Consider the following 18,821-nt stretch of genomic DNA (forward strand, 5'->3'; position numbering starts at 1 on the left):
TCTTAAAAAACACAGAAGAAGAGAAAACGACCCACAGAGAGAGAGAGAGAGGTCCTATCCTTTAATCAGACAGACAGTTAAGGTGAGTAAACTCTGTGTAGTAGTAGTCAGTATGTACTGTGTGTATGTGTGTACAAATACTCGGTGTGTGTATTAATATGCACGTGGGTGTGCGTGTGTATTATTATTCTGAGTGTACTAATACTGAAGTGTGTATCAATTCTCAGTATGTGTATATTAATTCTGTGTGTGCGTACTAGTACTCAGTGTGGACTAATACTCGGTGTGTGTACTAGTATTCAGTGTATACTAATGCTCAGTGTGTGTGTACTAGAATTCACAGTGTGTACTAATACTCAGTGTGTGTACTAGTATTCACAGTGTGTACTAATACTCAGTGTGTGTACTAGTATTCACAGTGTGTACTAATACTCAGTGTGTGTACTAGTATTCACAGTGTGTACTAATACTCAGTGTGTGTACTAGTATTCACAGTGTGGACTAATACTCAGTGTGTGTACTAGTATTCACAGTGTGGACTAATACTCAATGTGTGTACTAGTATTCACAGTGTGGCCTAATACTCAGTGTGTGTACTAGTATTCACAGTGTGGACTAATACTCAGTGTGTGTACTAGTATTCACAGTGTGGACTAATACTCAGTGTGTGTACTAGTATTCACAGTGTGGACTAATACTCAGTGTGTGTACTAGTATTCACAGTGTGGACTAATACTCAGTGTGTGTACTAGTATTCACAGTGTGTGTGTACTAGTATTCAGTGTGTGTACTAGTATTCACAGTGTGGACTAATACTCAGTGTGTGTGTACTAGTATTCACAGTGTGGACTAATACTCAGTGTGTGTACTAGTATTCACAGTGTGGACTAATACTCAGTGTGTGTACTAGTATTCACAGTGTGGACTAATACTCAGTGTGTGTACTAGTATTCACAGTGTGGACTAATACTCAGTGTGTGTACTAGTATTCACAGTGTGGACTAATACTCAGTGTGTGTACTAGTATTCACAGTGTGGACTAATACTCAATGTGTGTACTAGTATTCACAGTGTGGACTAATACTCAGTGTGTGTACTAGTATTCACAGTGTGGACTAATACTCAGTGTGTGTACTAGTATTCACAGTGTGGACTAATACTCAGTGTGTGTACTAGTATTCACAGTGTGGACTAATACTCAGTGTGTGTACTAGTATTCACAGTGTGGACTAATACTCAATGTGTGTACTAGTATTCACAGTGTGGACTAATACTCAGTGTGTGTACTAGTATTCACAGTGTGGACTAATACTCAGTGTGTGTACTAGTATTCACAGTGTGGACTAATACTCAGTGTGTGTACTAGTATTCACAGTGTGGACTAATACTCAGTGTGTGTACTAGTATTCACAGTGTGGACTAATACTCAGTGTGTGTACTAGTATTCACAGTGTGGACTAATACTCAGTGTGTGTACTAGTATTCACAGTGTGGACTAATACTCAGTGTGTGTACTAGTATTCACAGTGTGGACTAATACTCAGTGTGTGTACTAGTATTCACAGTGTGGACTAATACTCAGTGTGTGTACTAGTATTCACAGTGTGGACTAATACTCAGTGATGGACACCGTGTGTGAGGACGACCTCTGCTGGCTCCAGCTGGATGATTTCAGGATGTTACTCATCAAAACCATCGAACCTTCAAGAATCACTCCGTACCTCAGACAGTGTCAGGTACTCCTGCTCCTCCTCCTGCTCTTCCTCTTCCTCCTCCCCCTGTTAAAACCTCCTGGTGTTGATTGGTTGTCTCTGATCAGGTGGTCAATGCTGAGGATGAGGAGCAGCTCTTTAACGACCCGACCCTCGTCATCAGGAGGAGAAAAGTTGGTAAGAAACAGATGAATGAATGGGAGGTCCTCTCCTGGTCCTATCAGGTCCTCTTGAGGCTCCTGGTCCTATCAGGTCCTCTTGAGTCTCCTGGTCCTATCAGGTCCTCTTGAGGCTCCTGGTCCTATCATGTCCTCTCTGAGTCTCCTGGTCCTGGTCCTATCGGGTCCTATCGAGGCTCCTGGTCCTATCGGGTCCTCTTGAGGCTCCTGGTCCTATCGAGGCTCCTGGTCCTATCGGGTCCTCTTGAGGCTCCTGGTCCTATCGGGTCCTCTTGAGGCTCCTGGTCCTATCGAGTCCTCTCTGAGTCTTCTGGTCCTCGTCCTATCGGGTCCTCTCTGAGTCTTCTGGTCCTCGTCCTATCGGGTCCTCTCTGAGTCTTCTGGTCCTATCAGGTCCTCTCAGTCTCCTGGTCCTGGTCCTATCAGGTCCTCTCAGTCTCCTGGTCCTGGTCCTATCAGGTCCTCTCTGAGTCTCCTGGTCCTGGTCCTATCAGGTCCTCTCTGAGTCATCTGGTCCTGGTCCTATCAGGTCCTCTCTGAGTCTTCTGGTCCTATCAGGTCCTCTCTGAGTCTTCTGGTCCTGGTCCTATCATGTCCTCTTGTCTGTATGTCCTAGGAGCCCTGCTGGACATCCTCCAGAGGACGGGGGTGAAAGGCTACACGGCCTTCCTGGAGAGCCTGGAGCTGGATTATCCTCAACTGTACAGTCGCATAACGGGGAAGGAGCCCAACAAGACCTTCAGCATCCTCATCGGTCTGTTCACCTGTCTGTGTGTTCACCTGTCTGTCTGTACACCTGTCTGTGTGTTCACCTGTCTGTCTGTTCACCTGTCTGTCTGTTCACCTGTCTGTGTGTTCACCTGTCTGTCTGTTCGTCTGTCTGTGTGTTCACCTGTCTGTGTGTTCACCTGTCTGTCTGTTCACCTGTCTGTGTGTTCACCTGTCTGTGTGTTCACCTGTCTGTGTGTTCACCTGTCTGTCTGTTCGTCTGTCTGTGTTCACCTGTCTGTGTGTTCACCTGTCTGTCTGTTCGTCTGTCTGTGTTCACCTGTCTGTGTGTTCACCTGTCTGTCTGTTCACCTGTCTGTGTGTTCACCTGTCTGTCTGTTCAGCTGTCTGTGTGTTCACCTGTCTGTCTGTTCACCTGTCTGTGTGTTCACCTGTCTGTGTGTTCACCTGTCTGTCTGTACACCTGTCTGTGTGTTCACCTGTCTGTGTGTTCACCTGTCTGTCTGTTCAGCTGTCTGTGTGTTCACCTGTCTGTTCACCTGTCTGTGTGTTCACCTGTCTGTCTGCTTACCTGTCTCTCTCTCTGCAGACACAGCAGGTGAATCCGGTCTGACTCAGTTCCTGATGTCGGAGCTCAGTCGCCTCCAGAGGGCGCTGCAGGACGAGAGGAGGCGTCGCCAGCAAGTCTGCTCCGTTGCTAAGGAACAGGTGGGCTGGTTGCTAAGGAAGAGTTAGAACCGTAGACCTCAGGGTTCTGCTGGGTACTGCCGACAGGTGACTCTGTAACGGTTCCGTCTCAGGAGGTGTGGTCTCGACAGCAGCAGCTGAAGGACCGCGAGCTGAGGAAGCTGACTGAGCGCGTGCAGAAGGTTCGAGAGGAGCGAGAGCGTCTGAGCGAGGAGGTGAGGCAGCTCCGAGACCACAACTACAGTCTGATGGCCGACGTCAACACTCTGGGACAAGAGAAGAGCAGCGCCCTGCTGGCCAACAGAGACCTGCAGATAGAGGTCAGCTCACCTCGAACCCCCCATGGACCACTACACAGAGCTGCAGACTGCTCTGACCACTTCTACTCTGTGTGTGTGTGTGTGTGTGTGTGTGTGTGTCTGCAGGTGGAACGTCTGAAACACAACGTGCAGCGAGCTGAGAGTCAAAGTCGACTACTGAGACGACGAACACTAAGACCGCTGCAGGAGGTAAACCCTCACTTCAACTGCTTCCAGTGCTGCCACTCTACTGACACTTCTAGTGAAGTGACGCTTCTACTGACGCTTCTACTGACGCTTCTAGTGAAGTGACACTTCCACTGACGCTTCTACTGACGCTTCTACTGACACGTCTAGTGAAGTGACACTTCTACTGACGCTTCTACTGACGCTTCTAGTGAAGTGACACTTCCACTGACGCTTCTACTGACACTTCTACTGACACTTCTACTGACGCTTCTACTGACACTTCTACTGACGCTTCTACTGACAGTTCTAGTGAAGTGACACTTCTACTGACGCTTCTACTGACACTTCTACTGACACTTCTACTGACGCTTCTACTGACGCTTCTACTGACAGTTCTAGTGAAGTGACACTTCCACTGACGCTTCTACTGACGCTTCTACTGACACTTCTAGTGAAGTGACACTTCTACTGACGCTTCTACTGACGCTTCTACTGACGCTTCTAGTGAAGTGACGCTTCTACTGCCGCTTCTACTGATGCTTCTACTGACACTTCTACTGACACTTCTACTGACGCTTCTACTGACACTTCTAGTGAAGTGACACTTCTACTGACACTTCTACTGACGCTTCTACTAACAGTTCTAGTGAAGTGACGCTTCTACTGACACTTCTAGTGAAGTGACGCTTCTACTGCCGCTTCTACTGACACTTCTAGTGAAGTGACGCTTCGACTGACACTTCTAGTGAAGTGACGCTTCGACTGACACTTCTAGTGAAGTGACGCTTCTACTGACACTTCTACTGACACTTCTAGTGAAGTCACGCTTCTACTGACGCTTCTAGTGAAGTGACGCTTCTACTGCCGCTGCTACTGACACTTCGAGTGAAGTGACGCTTCTACTGACGCTTCTACTGACACTTCTAGTGAAGTGACGCTTCTACTGACGCTTCCACTGACACTTCTAGTGAAGTGACGCTTCTACTGACACTTCTACTGATGCTTCTACTGACACTTCTAGTGAAGTGACGCTTCTACTGACATTTCTACTGACGCTTCTAGTGAAGTGAAGCTTCTACTGACGCTTCTACTGACACTTCTAGTGAAGTGACGCTTCTACTGACACTTCTACTGACGCTTCTACTGACACTTCTCGTGAAGTGACACTTCCACTGACACTTCTACTGGCGCTTCTACTGACGCTTCTACTGACACTTCTAGTGAAGTGACACTTCTACTGACGCTTCTGACACTTCTAGTGAAGTGACGCTTCCACTGACGCTTCAACTGACACTTCGAGTGAAGTGACGCTTCTACTGACACTTCTACTGACGCTTCTAGTGAAGTGACGCTTCTACTGACACTTCTACTGACGCTTCTACTGACACTTCTCGTGAAGTGACGCTTCTACTGACACTTCTACTGGTGCTTCTACTGACGCTTCTACTGACACTTCTAGAGAAGTGACACTTCTACTGACGCTTCTGACACTTCTAGTGAAGTGACGCTTCCACTGACGCTTCAACTGACACTTCGAGTGAAGTGACGCTTCTACTGACACTTCTACTGACGCTTCTAGTGAAGTGACGCTTCTACTGACGCTTCTGACACTTCTAGTGAAGTGACGCTTCTACTGACGCTTCTACTGACACTTCTAGTGAAGTGACGCTTCTACTGACACTTCTACTGATGCTTCTACTGACCCTTCTAGTGAAGTGACGCTTCTACTGACACTTCTACTGCCGTGACGCTTCTACTGACTCTTCTACTGACACTTCTAGTGAAGTAACGCTTCCACTGACACTTCTACTGACGCTTCGACTGACACTTCTAGTGAAGTGACGCTTCTACTGACACTTCTACTGCCGTGACGCTTCTACTGACACTTCTACTGGCGCTTCTACTGACACTTCTAGTGAAGTGACGCTTCTACTGACACTTCTACTGCCGTGACGCTTCTACTGACGCTTCTACTGACACTTCTACTGCCGCTTCAACTTACACTTCTAGTGAAGTGACGCTTCTACTGACGCTTCTACTGACACTTCTACTGCCGTGACGCTTCTACTGACGCTTCTACTGACACTTCTAGTGAAGTGACGCTTCCACTGACACTTCTAGTGAAGTGACGCTTCTACTGACACTTCTAGTGAAGTGACGCTTCTACTGACACTTCTAGTGAAGTGACGCTTCTACTGACGCTTCCACTGACACTTCTAGTGAAGTGACGCTTCTACTGACACTTCTACTGATGCTTCTACTGACACTTCTAGTGAAGTGACGCTTCTACTGACATTTCTACTGACGCTTCTAGTAAAGTGAAGCTTCTACTGACGCTTCTACTGACACTTCTAGTGAAGTGACGCTTCTACTGACACTTCTACTGACGCTTCTACTGACACTTCTCGTGAAGTGACACTTCTACTGACACTTCTACTGGCGCTTCTACTGACGCTTCTACTGACACTTCGAGTGAAGTGACGCTTCTACTGACACTTCTACTGACGCTTCTAGTGAAGTGACGCTTCTACTGACACTTCTACTGACGCTTCTACTGACACTTCTCGTGAAGTGACGCTTCTACTGACACTTCTACTGGCGCTTCTACTGACGCTTCTACTGACACTTCTAGAGAAGTGACACTTCTACTGACGCCTCTGACACTTCTAGTGAAGTGACGCTTCCACTGACGCTTCAACTGACACTTCGAGTGAAGTGACGCTTCTACTGACACTTCTACTGACGCTTCTAGTGAAGTGACGCTTCTACTGACGCTTCTGACACTTCTAGTGAAGTGACGCTTCTACTGACGCTTCTACTGACACTTCTAGTGAAGTGACGCTTCTACTGACACTTCTACTGATGCTTCTACTGACCCTTCTAGTGAAGTGACGCTTCTACTGACACTTCTACTGCCGTGACGCTTCTACTGACTCTTCTACTGACACTTCTAGTGAAGTAACGCTTCCACTGACACTTCTACTGACGCTTCGACTGACACTTCTAGTGAAGTGACGCTTCTACTGACACTTCTACTGCCGTGACGCTTCTACTGGCGCTTCTACTGACACTTCTAGTGAAGTGACGCTTCTACTGACACTTCTACTGCCGTGACGCTTCTACTGACGCTTCTACTGACACTTCTACTGCCGCTTCAACTTACACTTCTAGTGAAGTGACGCTTCTACTGACGCTTCTACTGACACTTCTACTGCCGTGACGCTTCTACTGACGCTTCTACTGACACTTCTAGTGAAGTGACGCTTCCACTGACACTTCTAGTGAAGTGACGCTTCTACTGACACTTCTAGTGAAGTGACGCTTCTACTGACGCTTCTACTGACACTTCTACTGCCGTGACTCTTCTACTGACGCTTCTACTGACACTTCTACTGGCGCTTCTACTGACACTTCTACTGACGCTTCTTCTGACACTTCCAGTGAAGTGACACTTCTACTGACACTTCCACTGACACTTCTAGTGAAGTGACGCTTCTACTGATGCTTCTACTGACACTTCTAGTGAAGTGACGCTTCTACTGACACTTCTACTGACGCTTCTACTGACGCTTCTTCTGACACTTCTAGTGAAGTGACGCGTCTACTGACACTTCTACTGACGCTTCCACTGACGCTTCTACTGCCGCTTCTGCTGACACTTCTAGTGAAGTGACGCTTCTACTGACACTTCTACTGACGCTTCCGCTGACACTTCCGCTTCTGCTGCCGCTTCTGCTGACGCTTCTCCTGACGATTCCGCAAACGCTGCCGCTTCCGCTGCCGCTTCTCCTGCCGCTTCCGCTGACTATTCCGCTGCCGCTTCCGCTGATGCTTCCACTGCCGCGTCTACTGCCGCTTCTAGTGACGCTTCTGCTGACGCTTCTACTGACGCTTCCGCTGACACTTCCGCTTCTGCTGCCGCTTCCGCTGCCGCTTCTCCTGCCGCTGCCGCTTCTCCTGACGATTCCGCAAACGCTGCCGCTTCCGCTGCCGCTTCTCCTGCCGCTTCCGCTGACTATTCCGCTGCCGCTTCCGCTGATGCTTCCACTGCCGCGTCTACTGCCGCTTCTAGTGACGCTTCTGCTGACGCTTCTACTGACGCTTCCGCTGACACTTCCGCTTCTGCTGCCGCTTCCGCTGCCGCTTCTCCTGCCGCTGCCGCTTCTCCTGACGATTCCGCAAACGCTGCCGCTTCCGCTGCCGCTTCTCCTGCCGCTTCCGCTGACTATTCCGCTGCCGCTTCCGCTGATGCTTCCACTGCCGCGTCTACTGCCGCTTCTAGTGACGCTTCTGCTGACGCTTCTACTGACGCTTCCGCTGACACTTCCGCTTCTGCTGCCGCTTCCGCTGCCGCTTCTCCTGCCGCTGCCGCTTCTCCTGACGATTCCGCAAACGCTGCCGCTTCTGCTGCCGCTTCTCCTGCCGCTTCCGCTGACTATTCCGCTGCCGCTTCTCCTGCCGCTTCCGCTGATGCTTCCACTGCCGCGTCTACTGCCGCTTCTAGTGACGCTTCTGCTGACGCTTCTACTTAAAATGTGTTTTCAGAGCAGGAGTCTGGCTCCGCCCACCGAGACCTTCTTCCACCCAAACAGAACGGAGCAGAAGGCGGAGAATCAGGGGGAGAAACAGGAAGAGAAAAAAGAGGAGAAACAGGAGGAGAAGCAGAAGGCGAAGCAGGAGAAGGAGGGTCCAGCTCCTCTTCAGCTGAACCTCCTCGATACAGTGTTAAGACTGAGGAGACAACTCCACAGAGCAGAGGAGCAGAGAGCCAGGGTGAGGATGAGGAAAGAGGAGGAAGAGGAGAAGGAGGACGAGGAACTCACAGGGTTTGTTTGTTTTCAGAGTCTGGAGGAGAAGGAGGAGCTGGAACTGCTGTTTGCTCAGCTGAAGGGAGACGTCAGGATGTACCGTCAACGAAACAAACAAACCCTCAGACAGCTGGAGGAGGTGATCAGAGAGAGAGACAAGGTGAGGAGGAGGTGATCAGAGGGAGAGACGAGGTGAGGAGGAGGTGATCAGAGGGAGAGACGAGGTGAGGAGGTGATCAGAGGGAGAGACAAGGTGAGGAGGTGATCAGAGGGAGAGACGAGGTGAGGAGGAGGTGATCAGAGGGAGAGACGAGGTGAGGAGGAGGTGATCAGAGGGAGAGACGAGGTGAGGAGGTGAACAGAGAGAGAGACGAGGTGAGGAGGTGAACAGAGAGAGAGACGAGGTGAGGAGGTGATCAGAGAGAGAGACGAGGTGAGGAGGTGATCAGAGGGAGAGACAAGGTGAGGAGGTGATCAGAGGGAGAGACGAGGTGAGGAGGAGGTGATCAGAGGGAGAGACGAGGTGAGGAGGTGAACAGAGAGAGAGACGAGGTGAGGAGGTGATCAGAGAGAGAGACAAGGTGAGGAGGTGATCAGAGAGAGAGACGAGGTGAGGAGGTGAACAGAGAGAGATACAAGGTGAGGAGGAGGTGATCAGAGAGAGAGACGAGGTGAGGAGGTGATCAGAGAGAGAGACGAGGTGAGGAGGTGATCAGAGAGAGAGACAAGGTGAGGAGGTGAACAGAGAGAGATACAAGGTGAGGAGGAGGTGATCAGAGAGAGAGACGAGGTGAGGAGGTGATCAGAGAGAGAGACGAGGTGAGGAGGTGATCAGAGAGAGAGACGAGGTGAGGAGGAGGTGATCAGAGAGAGAGACGAGGTGAGGAGGAGGTGATCAGAGAGAGAGACGAGGTGAGGAGGAGGTGATCAGAGAGAGAGACGAGGTGAGGAGGTGATCAGAGAGAGAGACGAGGTGAGGAGGTGATCAGAGAGAGAGACGAGGTGAGGAGGAGGTGATCAGAGAGAGAGACGAGGTGAGGAGGAGGTGATCAGAGAGAGAGACGAGGTGAGGAGGAGGTGATCAGAGAGCGAGACAAGGTGAGGAGGTGAACAGAGAGCGAGACGAGGTGAGGAGGTGAACAGAGAGCGAGACGAGGTGAGGAGGAGGTGATCAGAGAGAGAGACGAGGTGAGGAGGAGGTGATCAGAGAGAGAGACGAGGTGAGGAGGAGGTGATCAGAGAGCGAGACAAGGTGAGGAGGTGAACAGAGAGCGAGACGAGGTGAGGAGGAGGTGATCAGAGAGCGAGACGAGGTGAGGAGGAGGTGATCAGAGAGAGAGACGAGGTGAGGAGGAGGTGATCAGAGGGAGAGACGAGGTGAGGAGGAGGTGATCAGAGAGAGAGACGAGGTGAGGAGGAGGTGATCAGAGGGAGAGACGAGGTGAGGAGGAGGTGATCAGAGAGAGAGACGAGGTGAGGAGGAGGTGATCAGAGGGAGAGACGAGGTGAGGAGGAGGTGATCAGAGAGAGAGACGAGGTGATCAGAGAGAGAGACGAGGTGAGGAGGTGATCAGAGAGAGAGACGAGGTGAGGAGGAGGTGATCAGAGAGAGAGACGAGGTGAGGAGGTGATCAGAGAGAGAGACAAGGTGAGGAGGTGAACAGAGAGCGAGACGAGGTGAGGAGGTGAACAGAGAGCGAGACGAGGTGAGGAGGTGAACAGAGAGCGAGACAAGGTGAGGAGGAGGTGATCAGAGAGAGAGACGAGGTGAGGAGGAGGTGATCAGAGGGAGAGACGAGGTGAGGAGGAGGTGATCAGAGAGAGAGACGAGGTGATCAGAGAGAGAGACGAGGTGAGGAGGTGATCAGAGAGAGAGACGAGGTGAGGAGGAGGTGATCAGAGAGAGAGACGAGGTGAGGAGGAGGTGATCAGAGAGAGAGACGAGGTGAGGAGGTGATCAGAGAGAGAGACGAGGTGAGGAGGAGGTGATCAGAGAGAGAGACGAGGTGAGGAGGAGGTGATCAGAGAGAGAGACGAGGTGAGGAGGTGATCAGAGAGAGAGACAAGGTGAGGAGGTGAACAGAGAGCGAGACGAGGTGAGGAGGTGAACAGAGAGCGAGACGAGGTGAGGAGGAGGTGATCAGAGAGAGAGACGAGGTGATCAGAGGGAGAGACAAGGTGAGGAGGAGGTGATGATGTCATGAATTTGAACCCTCTGATTGGTCTTTCAGGCTCTGTCATCGCGGGCGGAGCAGCATGAGGAGGCGCGGCTGCTCCTGCAGGAGAAGGACCAGTACAGGGAGCAGGTCAGACAGTTCACTGAGCAATCTGATAGGCTGGAGCTCCTCCTGCTGAGGTCACAGGGGGAGGAGCTACAGCTGAGGACACGCCTCCGCAGACTCACCAGCAACACTCACCAGGTGAGGAGGAAGAGGAGGTGATGTAATGATGATGTAATGATGATGTAATGATGTCGGCTCTGTCCCGCTCAGGGTGAGAAGAGTGTGAGTAGCGAGGAGGAGGAAGAGGAGCCTACTGAGAACCCCGCTAAAGGTGAGAGTCACGTGACCTGCTGTCGCTTTAAATCATGTCATGTGACCTGGTCTCATGTGTCATGTGACCTGTGGGATCAGGTAGCGGTGAGGAGGTGCAGAGTGGGACGTCTGGGGAGAACGAGGAGGTGTCAACGCTGCAGCAACAAGACTCGACTGTGGGAGGAGCTACAGAGGCTGAACAGAGGCCCAGCACTGCTGCATCATGGGTAATTGTGTATCAACTGTATCCTAGGAAGTCCTCCAGCAGTCAAGGCCTATAGCAGCATACCAGCATACCTGAACCAGCCCTAACTATAAACCTGAACCAGCCCTAACTATAAACCTGAACCAGCCCTAACTACAAACCTGAACCAGCCCTAACTATAAACCTGAACCAGCCCTAACTAGAAACCTGAACCAGCCCTAACTATAAACCTGAACCAGCCCTAACTACAAACCTGAACCAGCCCTAACTACAAACCTGAACCAGCCCTAACTAGAAACCTGAACCAGCCCTAACTATAAACCTGAACCAGCCCTAACTACAAACCTGAACCAGCCCTAACTAGAAACCTGAACCAGCCCTAACTACAAACCTGAACCAGCCCTAACTACAAACCTGAACCAGCCCTAACTAGAAACCTGAACCAGCCCTAACTAGAAACCTGAACCAGCCCTAACTATAAACCTGAACCAGCCCTAACTACAAACCTGAACCAGCCCTAACTACAAACCTGAACCAGCCCTAACTAGAAACCTGAACCAGCCCTAACTATAAACCTGAACCAGCCCTAACTACAAACCTGAACCAGCCCTAACTAGAAACCTGAACCAGCCCTAACTATAAACCTGAACCAGCCCTAACTATAAACCTGAACCAGCCCTAACTAGAAACCTGAACCAGCCCTAACTAGAAACCTGAACCAGCCCTAACTAGAAACCTGAACCAGCCCTAACTAGAAACCTGAACCAGCCCTAACTAGAAACCTGAACCAGCCCTAACTAGAAACCTGAACCAGCCCTAACTAGAAACCTGAACCAGCCCTAACTATAAACCTGAACCAGCCCTAACTATAAACCTGAACCAGCCCTAACTATAAACATGAGTCAGCCCTAACTATAAACCTGAACCAGCCTGAACTATAAACCAGCTCTAACTATGAACCTGAACCAGCCTGAACTATAAAACAGCTCTAACTATAAACCTGAACCAGCTCTAACTATAAACCTGAACCAGCCCTAACTATAAACCTGAACCAGCCTGAACTATAAACCAGCTCTAACTATAAACCTGAACCAGCTCTAACTATAAACCTGAACCAGCCCTAACTAGAAACCTGAACCAGCCCTAACTATAAACCTGAACCAGCCCTAACTAGAAACCTGAACCAGCCCTAACTATAAACCTGAACCAGCTCTAACTATAAACCTGAACCAGCCCTAACTAGAAACCTGAACCAGCCCTAACTATAAACCTGAGTCAGCCCTAACTATAAACCTGAACCAGTCCTAACTATAAACATGAGTCAGCCCTAACTATAAACCTGAACCAGCCTGAACTATAAACCAGCTCTAACTATAAACCTGAACCAGCTCTAACTATAAACCTGAACCAGCCCTAACTATAAACCTGAACCAGCTCTAACTATAAACCTGAACCAGCCCTAACTATAAACCTGAACCAGCCTGAACTATAAACATGAGTCAGCCCTAACTATAAACCTGAACCAGTCCTAACTATAAACCTGATCCAGCCCTAACTATAAACCTGAACCAGCTCTAACTATAAACCTGAACCAGCCCTAACTATAAACATGAACCAGTCCTAACTATAAACCTGAACCAGCCCTAACTAGAAACCTGATCCAGCCCTAACTAGAAACCTGATCCAGCCCTAACTAGAAACCTGATCCAGCCCTAACTAGAAACCAGTCCTAACTGTGAACCTGATCCATGATAATCTGTCTGCAGGACGAGGAGACAGACTGTCTCTCCTCCAGGAGTCGTCCTAACTTCTTTTACAGAAGGTCAGACTCTTAAACTTTCTATGAAACATTCTTGTTGTTTCGTTGTTGTGACGTCTGAGTTTGAGTTTGTTGTTTCCATGACAACAGGAAGCGAGCTGTGAGGTCAAAGGTCATCTGTAAGGAGTACACAGCCGGTAACCATGACGACAGCAGCGGAAGTGACATCACCGCCTCTGACTGAAGACGAACTGCCTTCAAAATAAGAGCCTCAAAGTTTTTATTTCTGTTCTCATCAGTTTGAACAGAATGAATAAAATAAATATAAAATAAACGTTTATAATCTTTGTTACTAAAGTCAATAAAAACGTAGATGTTGTTTATTTTAGTGTCTTTTTGATTTCAAACATTTCATCTATTTTCTCTTTTCTCATTTATTAGCAATTAAAAAATATAATAAATAAAATATAAGTCAAAATGAATTCGAGTGAAATATGATTATGAATAAGATAAGAAACTGAAGCTCTGTTTGGGGTTTATATTATGGTCTGTTGAGTCACTGAGTGAGGATGAAGAGGTGAAAGTCTACATCCAGGATTAGACACGTATCTGTCCACGTGGGGGGTCCCGACCCTCAGTTTAAGAACCTCATGGGCCACATCCCAAGTCTCTTAACTGCATCCCTGTTTCCCTCACTTGTGTCCTTTCCTTGCGTCCTAGTCCCTCCCACCAGGGATGCATGGAGGAAACCATGCGAGGAGAGAGGAACGAGGAAATATGTTTTAGGAGACATGAGACGTCCTTTCCTCTGAAGCGTCACGTGAAGCGACGTCTGTTTCTGATGACGGAGGATCAGCTGATCACAGCTGATCAGCTGTCAGTCGCTTTAACAGCTGGAGAGACTTTAGATAAGTTAGTGTCTGTTCACATGATCACTGTGCTTAATAACAGTAACTAACAATACTAATAACTAATAAAGACACACAGTGATCACCACTGTAGAGTGTTTCTCTCTGTAGTCTGTTAAACTGTGTTCTGTTTATAAGCTCAGGATCCATTTCTACCGGTGGAATGCGATCGTCTTATTTATGAATTATTTGTCTATGTTTTTAAATTGTGACTGTGACGTCATTAATTAACCCAGAATATGATTGTTGTTTCTCTCAAATGATAAAACTCATCAAACACTCAGGAATGATGTAAAACGTGTTTGGTCTCTCAGCTCTCTCTCACTTTAATTGTGTTCATAATAAAGTTATTGAGGGAAACATCAGATCATGAAAACAGAAATCTTTCTATAAAATGTAGAAAGTTGTTTGTGGTCCTTTTGTTGTTCAGACTACAATGAACATTTATTTAAACCAGATGTTGAATCAGAAAACGAATCAAATATAAACTAGAGTTTATTCTGTGATCCGTCTTCACTGTTTACATGTTGAATAAAATCTCATCAGTCCGATCGGCTGCAGCGTCCAATCACATGACAGATGAACAATGAGGGGGCGTGTCGGCCGTTAAAACACTTCCTGGAAGTCTGTTCTCGTGATTCCTCGCTCATGGCTCCTCAGAGATCCCTCCTCCCTCCTCCATCCTCAGAGCAGAAACAAGAGCTTTGGGACGGCCGTCAATATGGCGGCGCAGAACAACTTCCGGTTGATCGAGGATCGAAGAAATGACAATTAAGAGACTTGGGATGCACCGCGAGACATCAGATACACACTCTGACACACACACACACACCAGCAGCTGATTGGCTGTTTGCTGTGTCGTCATCACCTGTGCTGATGTCTGTTAATAAACCATAGAAGAAGAGAAAGAACAGCCTCGACTTGTTTTAGTTGTTGCTCCAGGTGACGACAGGATGTTGAGTTAAAGTGAAAGCGTCACGAGCATGAAGCTAACGACACGTTGAAAATAATCTGAACTAAACTAAATAACATCGAGTTTCATTTCTAACATTTCAGTTTAGATTAAACTAACATGTTAGCGGTTTAAAGCTAGCTGTTGATCCCTGTTTCCAGTCTTTATGCTAAGCTAACCATGGACATTATTTTCCCTCTAAACGCCTGAGAGAAGATTTACATAAATACACACAAACATCAGAGTTCATTATTTAATAACAAGATGCAGCTGTTTTATGTTTTATGTTTAATGACGCTGCAAATACAAACACATCGACCAATCAGCAGCCAGAAGTCTTTGTGATGTCATCAAAGGTATATAACTTCACTTTAAAAATAAAGGGCTTCTGAGGAGACCTGCTACAACAGGTCCTGCACGAGCATCTAGTCCAGTGGTTCTCAACTGGTCTGGCTGCGGGACCCACAATCACCCTTTAATGACAAGCCGGGACCCACGACCCAAATTATATATCTATATATATACACACACACACATACTGGTGGTCTGGAGGAGGTCTGAGGGTCTGGAGGATGTTCAAAGGAGATCTGGTGGTCTGGAGGAGGTCTGAGGGTCTGGAGGAGGTTCAAAGGAGATCTGGTGGTCTGGAGGAGGTCTGAGGGTCTGGAGGAGGTTCAAAGGAGATCTGGTGGTCTGGAGGAGTTCAGGACTCTGAGTCAAGGTTGGAGATCTTGTCGATGGACTGCAGCAGTTGAGAGACCAGACAGAGAGTTTCTGCTTCCCCCAGCAGTTGACTGAAGGCAGAGAGACAGACAGGTGACAGTGTTAGCATGTTAGCATGTTGCTGTTGAACAGGACTCGGTAGAAATGAGGAACGTCCAACAGGTCCTCAATCTGATGGTCTACAGATCAACACACCCACCGGATGGAGGAGTGGGCGTGGCTTGCCGTCTTGTTCAGGTACTCAGACGCAACCTGAGCATTGTGTCTCATCGTCATGACGATTTCCGACTCTGCTGCCTTAAGACTGACGTTCTCCGACTGAAGAGCATCGACCTCCACCTGAGACACACACAGTACACACACAGTATACACACAGTACACACACAGTACACACACAGTATACACACAGTACACACACAGTATACACACAGTACACACACAGTATACACACAGTACACACACAGTATACACACAGTATACACACAGTACACACACAGTATACACACAGTATACACACAGTACACACACAGTATACACACACAGTATACACACAGTATACACACAGTATACACACAGTATACACACAGTATACACACAGTATACACACAGTACACACACAGTACACACACAGTATACACACAGTACACACACAGTATACACACAGTACACACACAGTATACACACACACACACAGTATACACACAGTATACACACAGTATACACACAGTACACACACAGTATACACACAGTATACACACAGTATACACACAGTACACACACAGTATACACACAGTACACACACAGTATACACACAGTACACACACAGTATACACACAGTATACACACAGTACACACACAGTACACACACAGTATACACACAGTACACACACAGTACACACACAGTACACACACACACAGTATGCACACAGTACACACAGTATACACACAGTACACACACAGTATACACACAGTACACACACAGTATACACACAGTACACACACAGTACACACACAGTACACACACACACAGTATGCACACAGTACACACAGTATACACACAGTACACACACAGTACACACACAGTACACACAGTACACACACAGTACACACACAGTATACACACAGTACACACACAGTATACACACAGTATACACACAGTATACACACAGTACACACACAGTACACACACAGTACACACACAGTATACACACAGTACACACACACACAGTATGCACACAGTACACACACAGTACACACACAGTACACACACAGTACACACACAGTATACACACAGTACACACACACAGTATGCACACAGTATACACACAGTATACACACAGTATACACACAGTACACACACACAGTATACACACAGTACACACACAGTACACACACAGTATACACACAGTACACACACAGTACACACACAGTATACACACAGTATACACACACAGTATGCACACAGTACACACAGTATACACACACAGTACACACACAGTATACACACAGTACACACACAGTATACACACAGTATACACACAGTACACACACACACAGTATACACACAGTATACACACAGTACACACACACACAGTATACACACAGTATACACACAGTATACACACAGTATACACACAGTACACACACACACACAGTACGCACACAGTACACACACAGTATACACACAGTACACACACACACAGTATGCACACAGTACACACACAGTATGCACACAGTACACACACAGTATACACACACACAGTATACACACAGTATACACACAGTATACACACAGTACACACACAGTACACACACAGTATACACACAGTATACACACAGTACACACACAGTACACACACAGTATACACACAGTACACACACAGTACACACACAGTACACACACACACAGTATGCACACAGTACACACAGTATACACACAGTACACACACAGTATACACACAGTACACACACAGTATACACACAGTACACACACAGTACACACACACACAGTATGCACACAGTACACACAGTATACACACAGTACACACACAGTACACACACAGTACACACAGTACACACACAGTACACACACAGTATACACACAGTACACACACAGTATACACACAGTATACACACAGTATACACACAGTACACACACAGTACACACACAGTACACACATAGTACACACACACACAGTATGCACACAGTACACACACAGTACACACACAGTACACACACAGTACACACACAGTATACACACAGTACACACACACAGTATGCACACAGTATACACACAGTATACACACAGTATACACACAGTACACACACACAGTATACACACAGTACACACACAGTACACACACAGTACACACACAGTACACACACAGTATACACACAGTACACACACAGTACACACACAGTACACACACAGTATACACACAGTATACACACACACACAGTATGCACACAGTACACACAGTATACACACACAGTACACACACAGTATACACACAGTACACACACAGTATACACACAGTATACACACAGTACACACACACACAGTATACACACAGTATACACACAGTACACACACACACAGTATACACACAGTATACACACAGTATACACACAGTATACACACAGTACACACACACACACAGTACGCACACAGTACACACACAGTATACACACAGTACACACACACACAGTATGCACACAGTACACACACAGTATGCACACAGTACACACACAGTATACACACAGTACACACACACACAGTATACACACAGTACACACACATTATACACAGTACACAGACAGTACACACACACACACACAGTACACACACACACAGTATACACACACACACACAGTATGCACACAGTACACACACAGTATACACACAGTATATACACAGTATACACACACACAGTATACACACACACACACAGTATGCACACAGTACACACACAGTATACACACAGTATACACACACACACACAGTACACACAGTATACACACACAGTACACACACACTTGATCCATGGTTCTGGTTCTGGTTCTGGTTCTGGTTCTGAAGGATCTCACCTGAAGCTGCTGAAGATCCACCTTCAGTCTGCAAACACAGCCCTCTGCT

General features: G+C 47.6%; 2 protein-coding genes across 3 annotated transcripts in view; one reads left to right on the forward strand and one right to left on the reverse strand.

The window, feature by feature from the left end:
* Positions 1–22: 22 nt before the first annotated feature.
* On the forward strand, positions 23–13,375 carry card9 (caspase recruitment domain family, member 9). 2 transcript variants are annotated; one of them, XM_079271055.1, is made up of 14 exons: positions 23–82; positions 1,595–1,736; positions 1,820–1,889; positions 2,508–2,645; positions 3,210–3,328; positions 3,421–3,627; positions 3,733–3,816; positions 8,341–8,568; positions 8,638–8,763; positions 10,835–11,023; positions 11,096–11,156; positions 11,237–11,364; positions 13,109–13,164; positions 13,252–13,375. In XM_079271055.1, exons 2-14 carry the CDS (start codon positions 1,623–1,625, stop codon positions 13,343–13,345), a joined length of 1,614 nt encoding a protein of 537 aa, XP_079127181.1. In that variant the 5' UTR covers positions 23–82; positions 1,595–1,622; the 3' UTR covers positions 13,346–13,375. The 2 variants fall into 2 exon arrangements, with proteins under 2 accessions (XP_079127181.1, XP_079127180.1); XM_079271054.1 differs by having other exon boundaries at positions 8,341–8,763.
* A 1,500-nt stretch (positions 13,376–14,875) lies between these two features.
* The window catches only part of entr1 (endosome associated trafficking regulator 1), a 5,609-nt gene continuing 1,663 nt past the window's right edge, over positions 14,876–18,821 (reverse strand). The window contains exons 5-7 of the mRNA XM_079270700.1: positions 18,773–18,814; positions 15,884–16,023; positions 14,876–15,755 (exon numbers count right to left, since the gene is read on the reverse strand). Coding sequence (XP_079126826.1) covers positions 15,665–15,755; positions 15,884–16,023; positions 18,773–18,814 — 273 coding nt within the window. The 3' untranslated portion in view covers positions 14,876–15,664. The remainder of the gene's footprint in view (positions 15,756–15,883; positions 16,024–18,772; positions 18,815–18,821) is intronic.

The sequence above is a fragment of the Melanostigma gelatinosum genome (genome assembly GCF_949748355.1).
Source record: "Melanostigma gelatinosum genome assembly, chromosome: 6".
Lineage (NCBI taxonomy): Eukaryota > Metazoa > Chordata > Actinopteri > Perciformes > Zoarcidae > Melanostigma > Melanostigma gelatinosum.

Coding starts and splice junctions, on each gene's coding strand:
- card9 (XM_079271054.1), top strand. CDS start 1,623: ATGGACACCGTGTGTGAGGACGACCTCTGCTGGCTCCAGCTGGATGAT. Junction 2,646..3,209: donor GACCTTCAGCATCCTCATCG/GTCTGTTCACCT, acceptor CTCTCTCTGCAG/ACACAGCAGGTGAATCCGGT. Junction 3,628..3,732: donor ACAGAGACCTGCAGATAGAG/GTCAGCTCACCT, acceptor GTGTGTCTGCAG/GTGGAACGTCTGAAACACAA.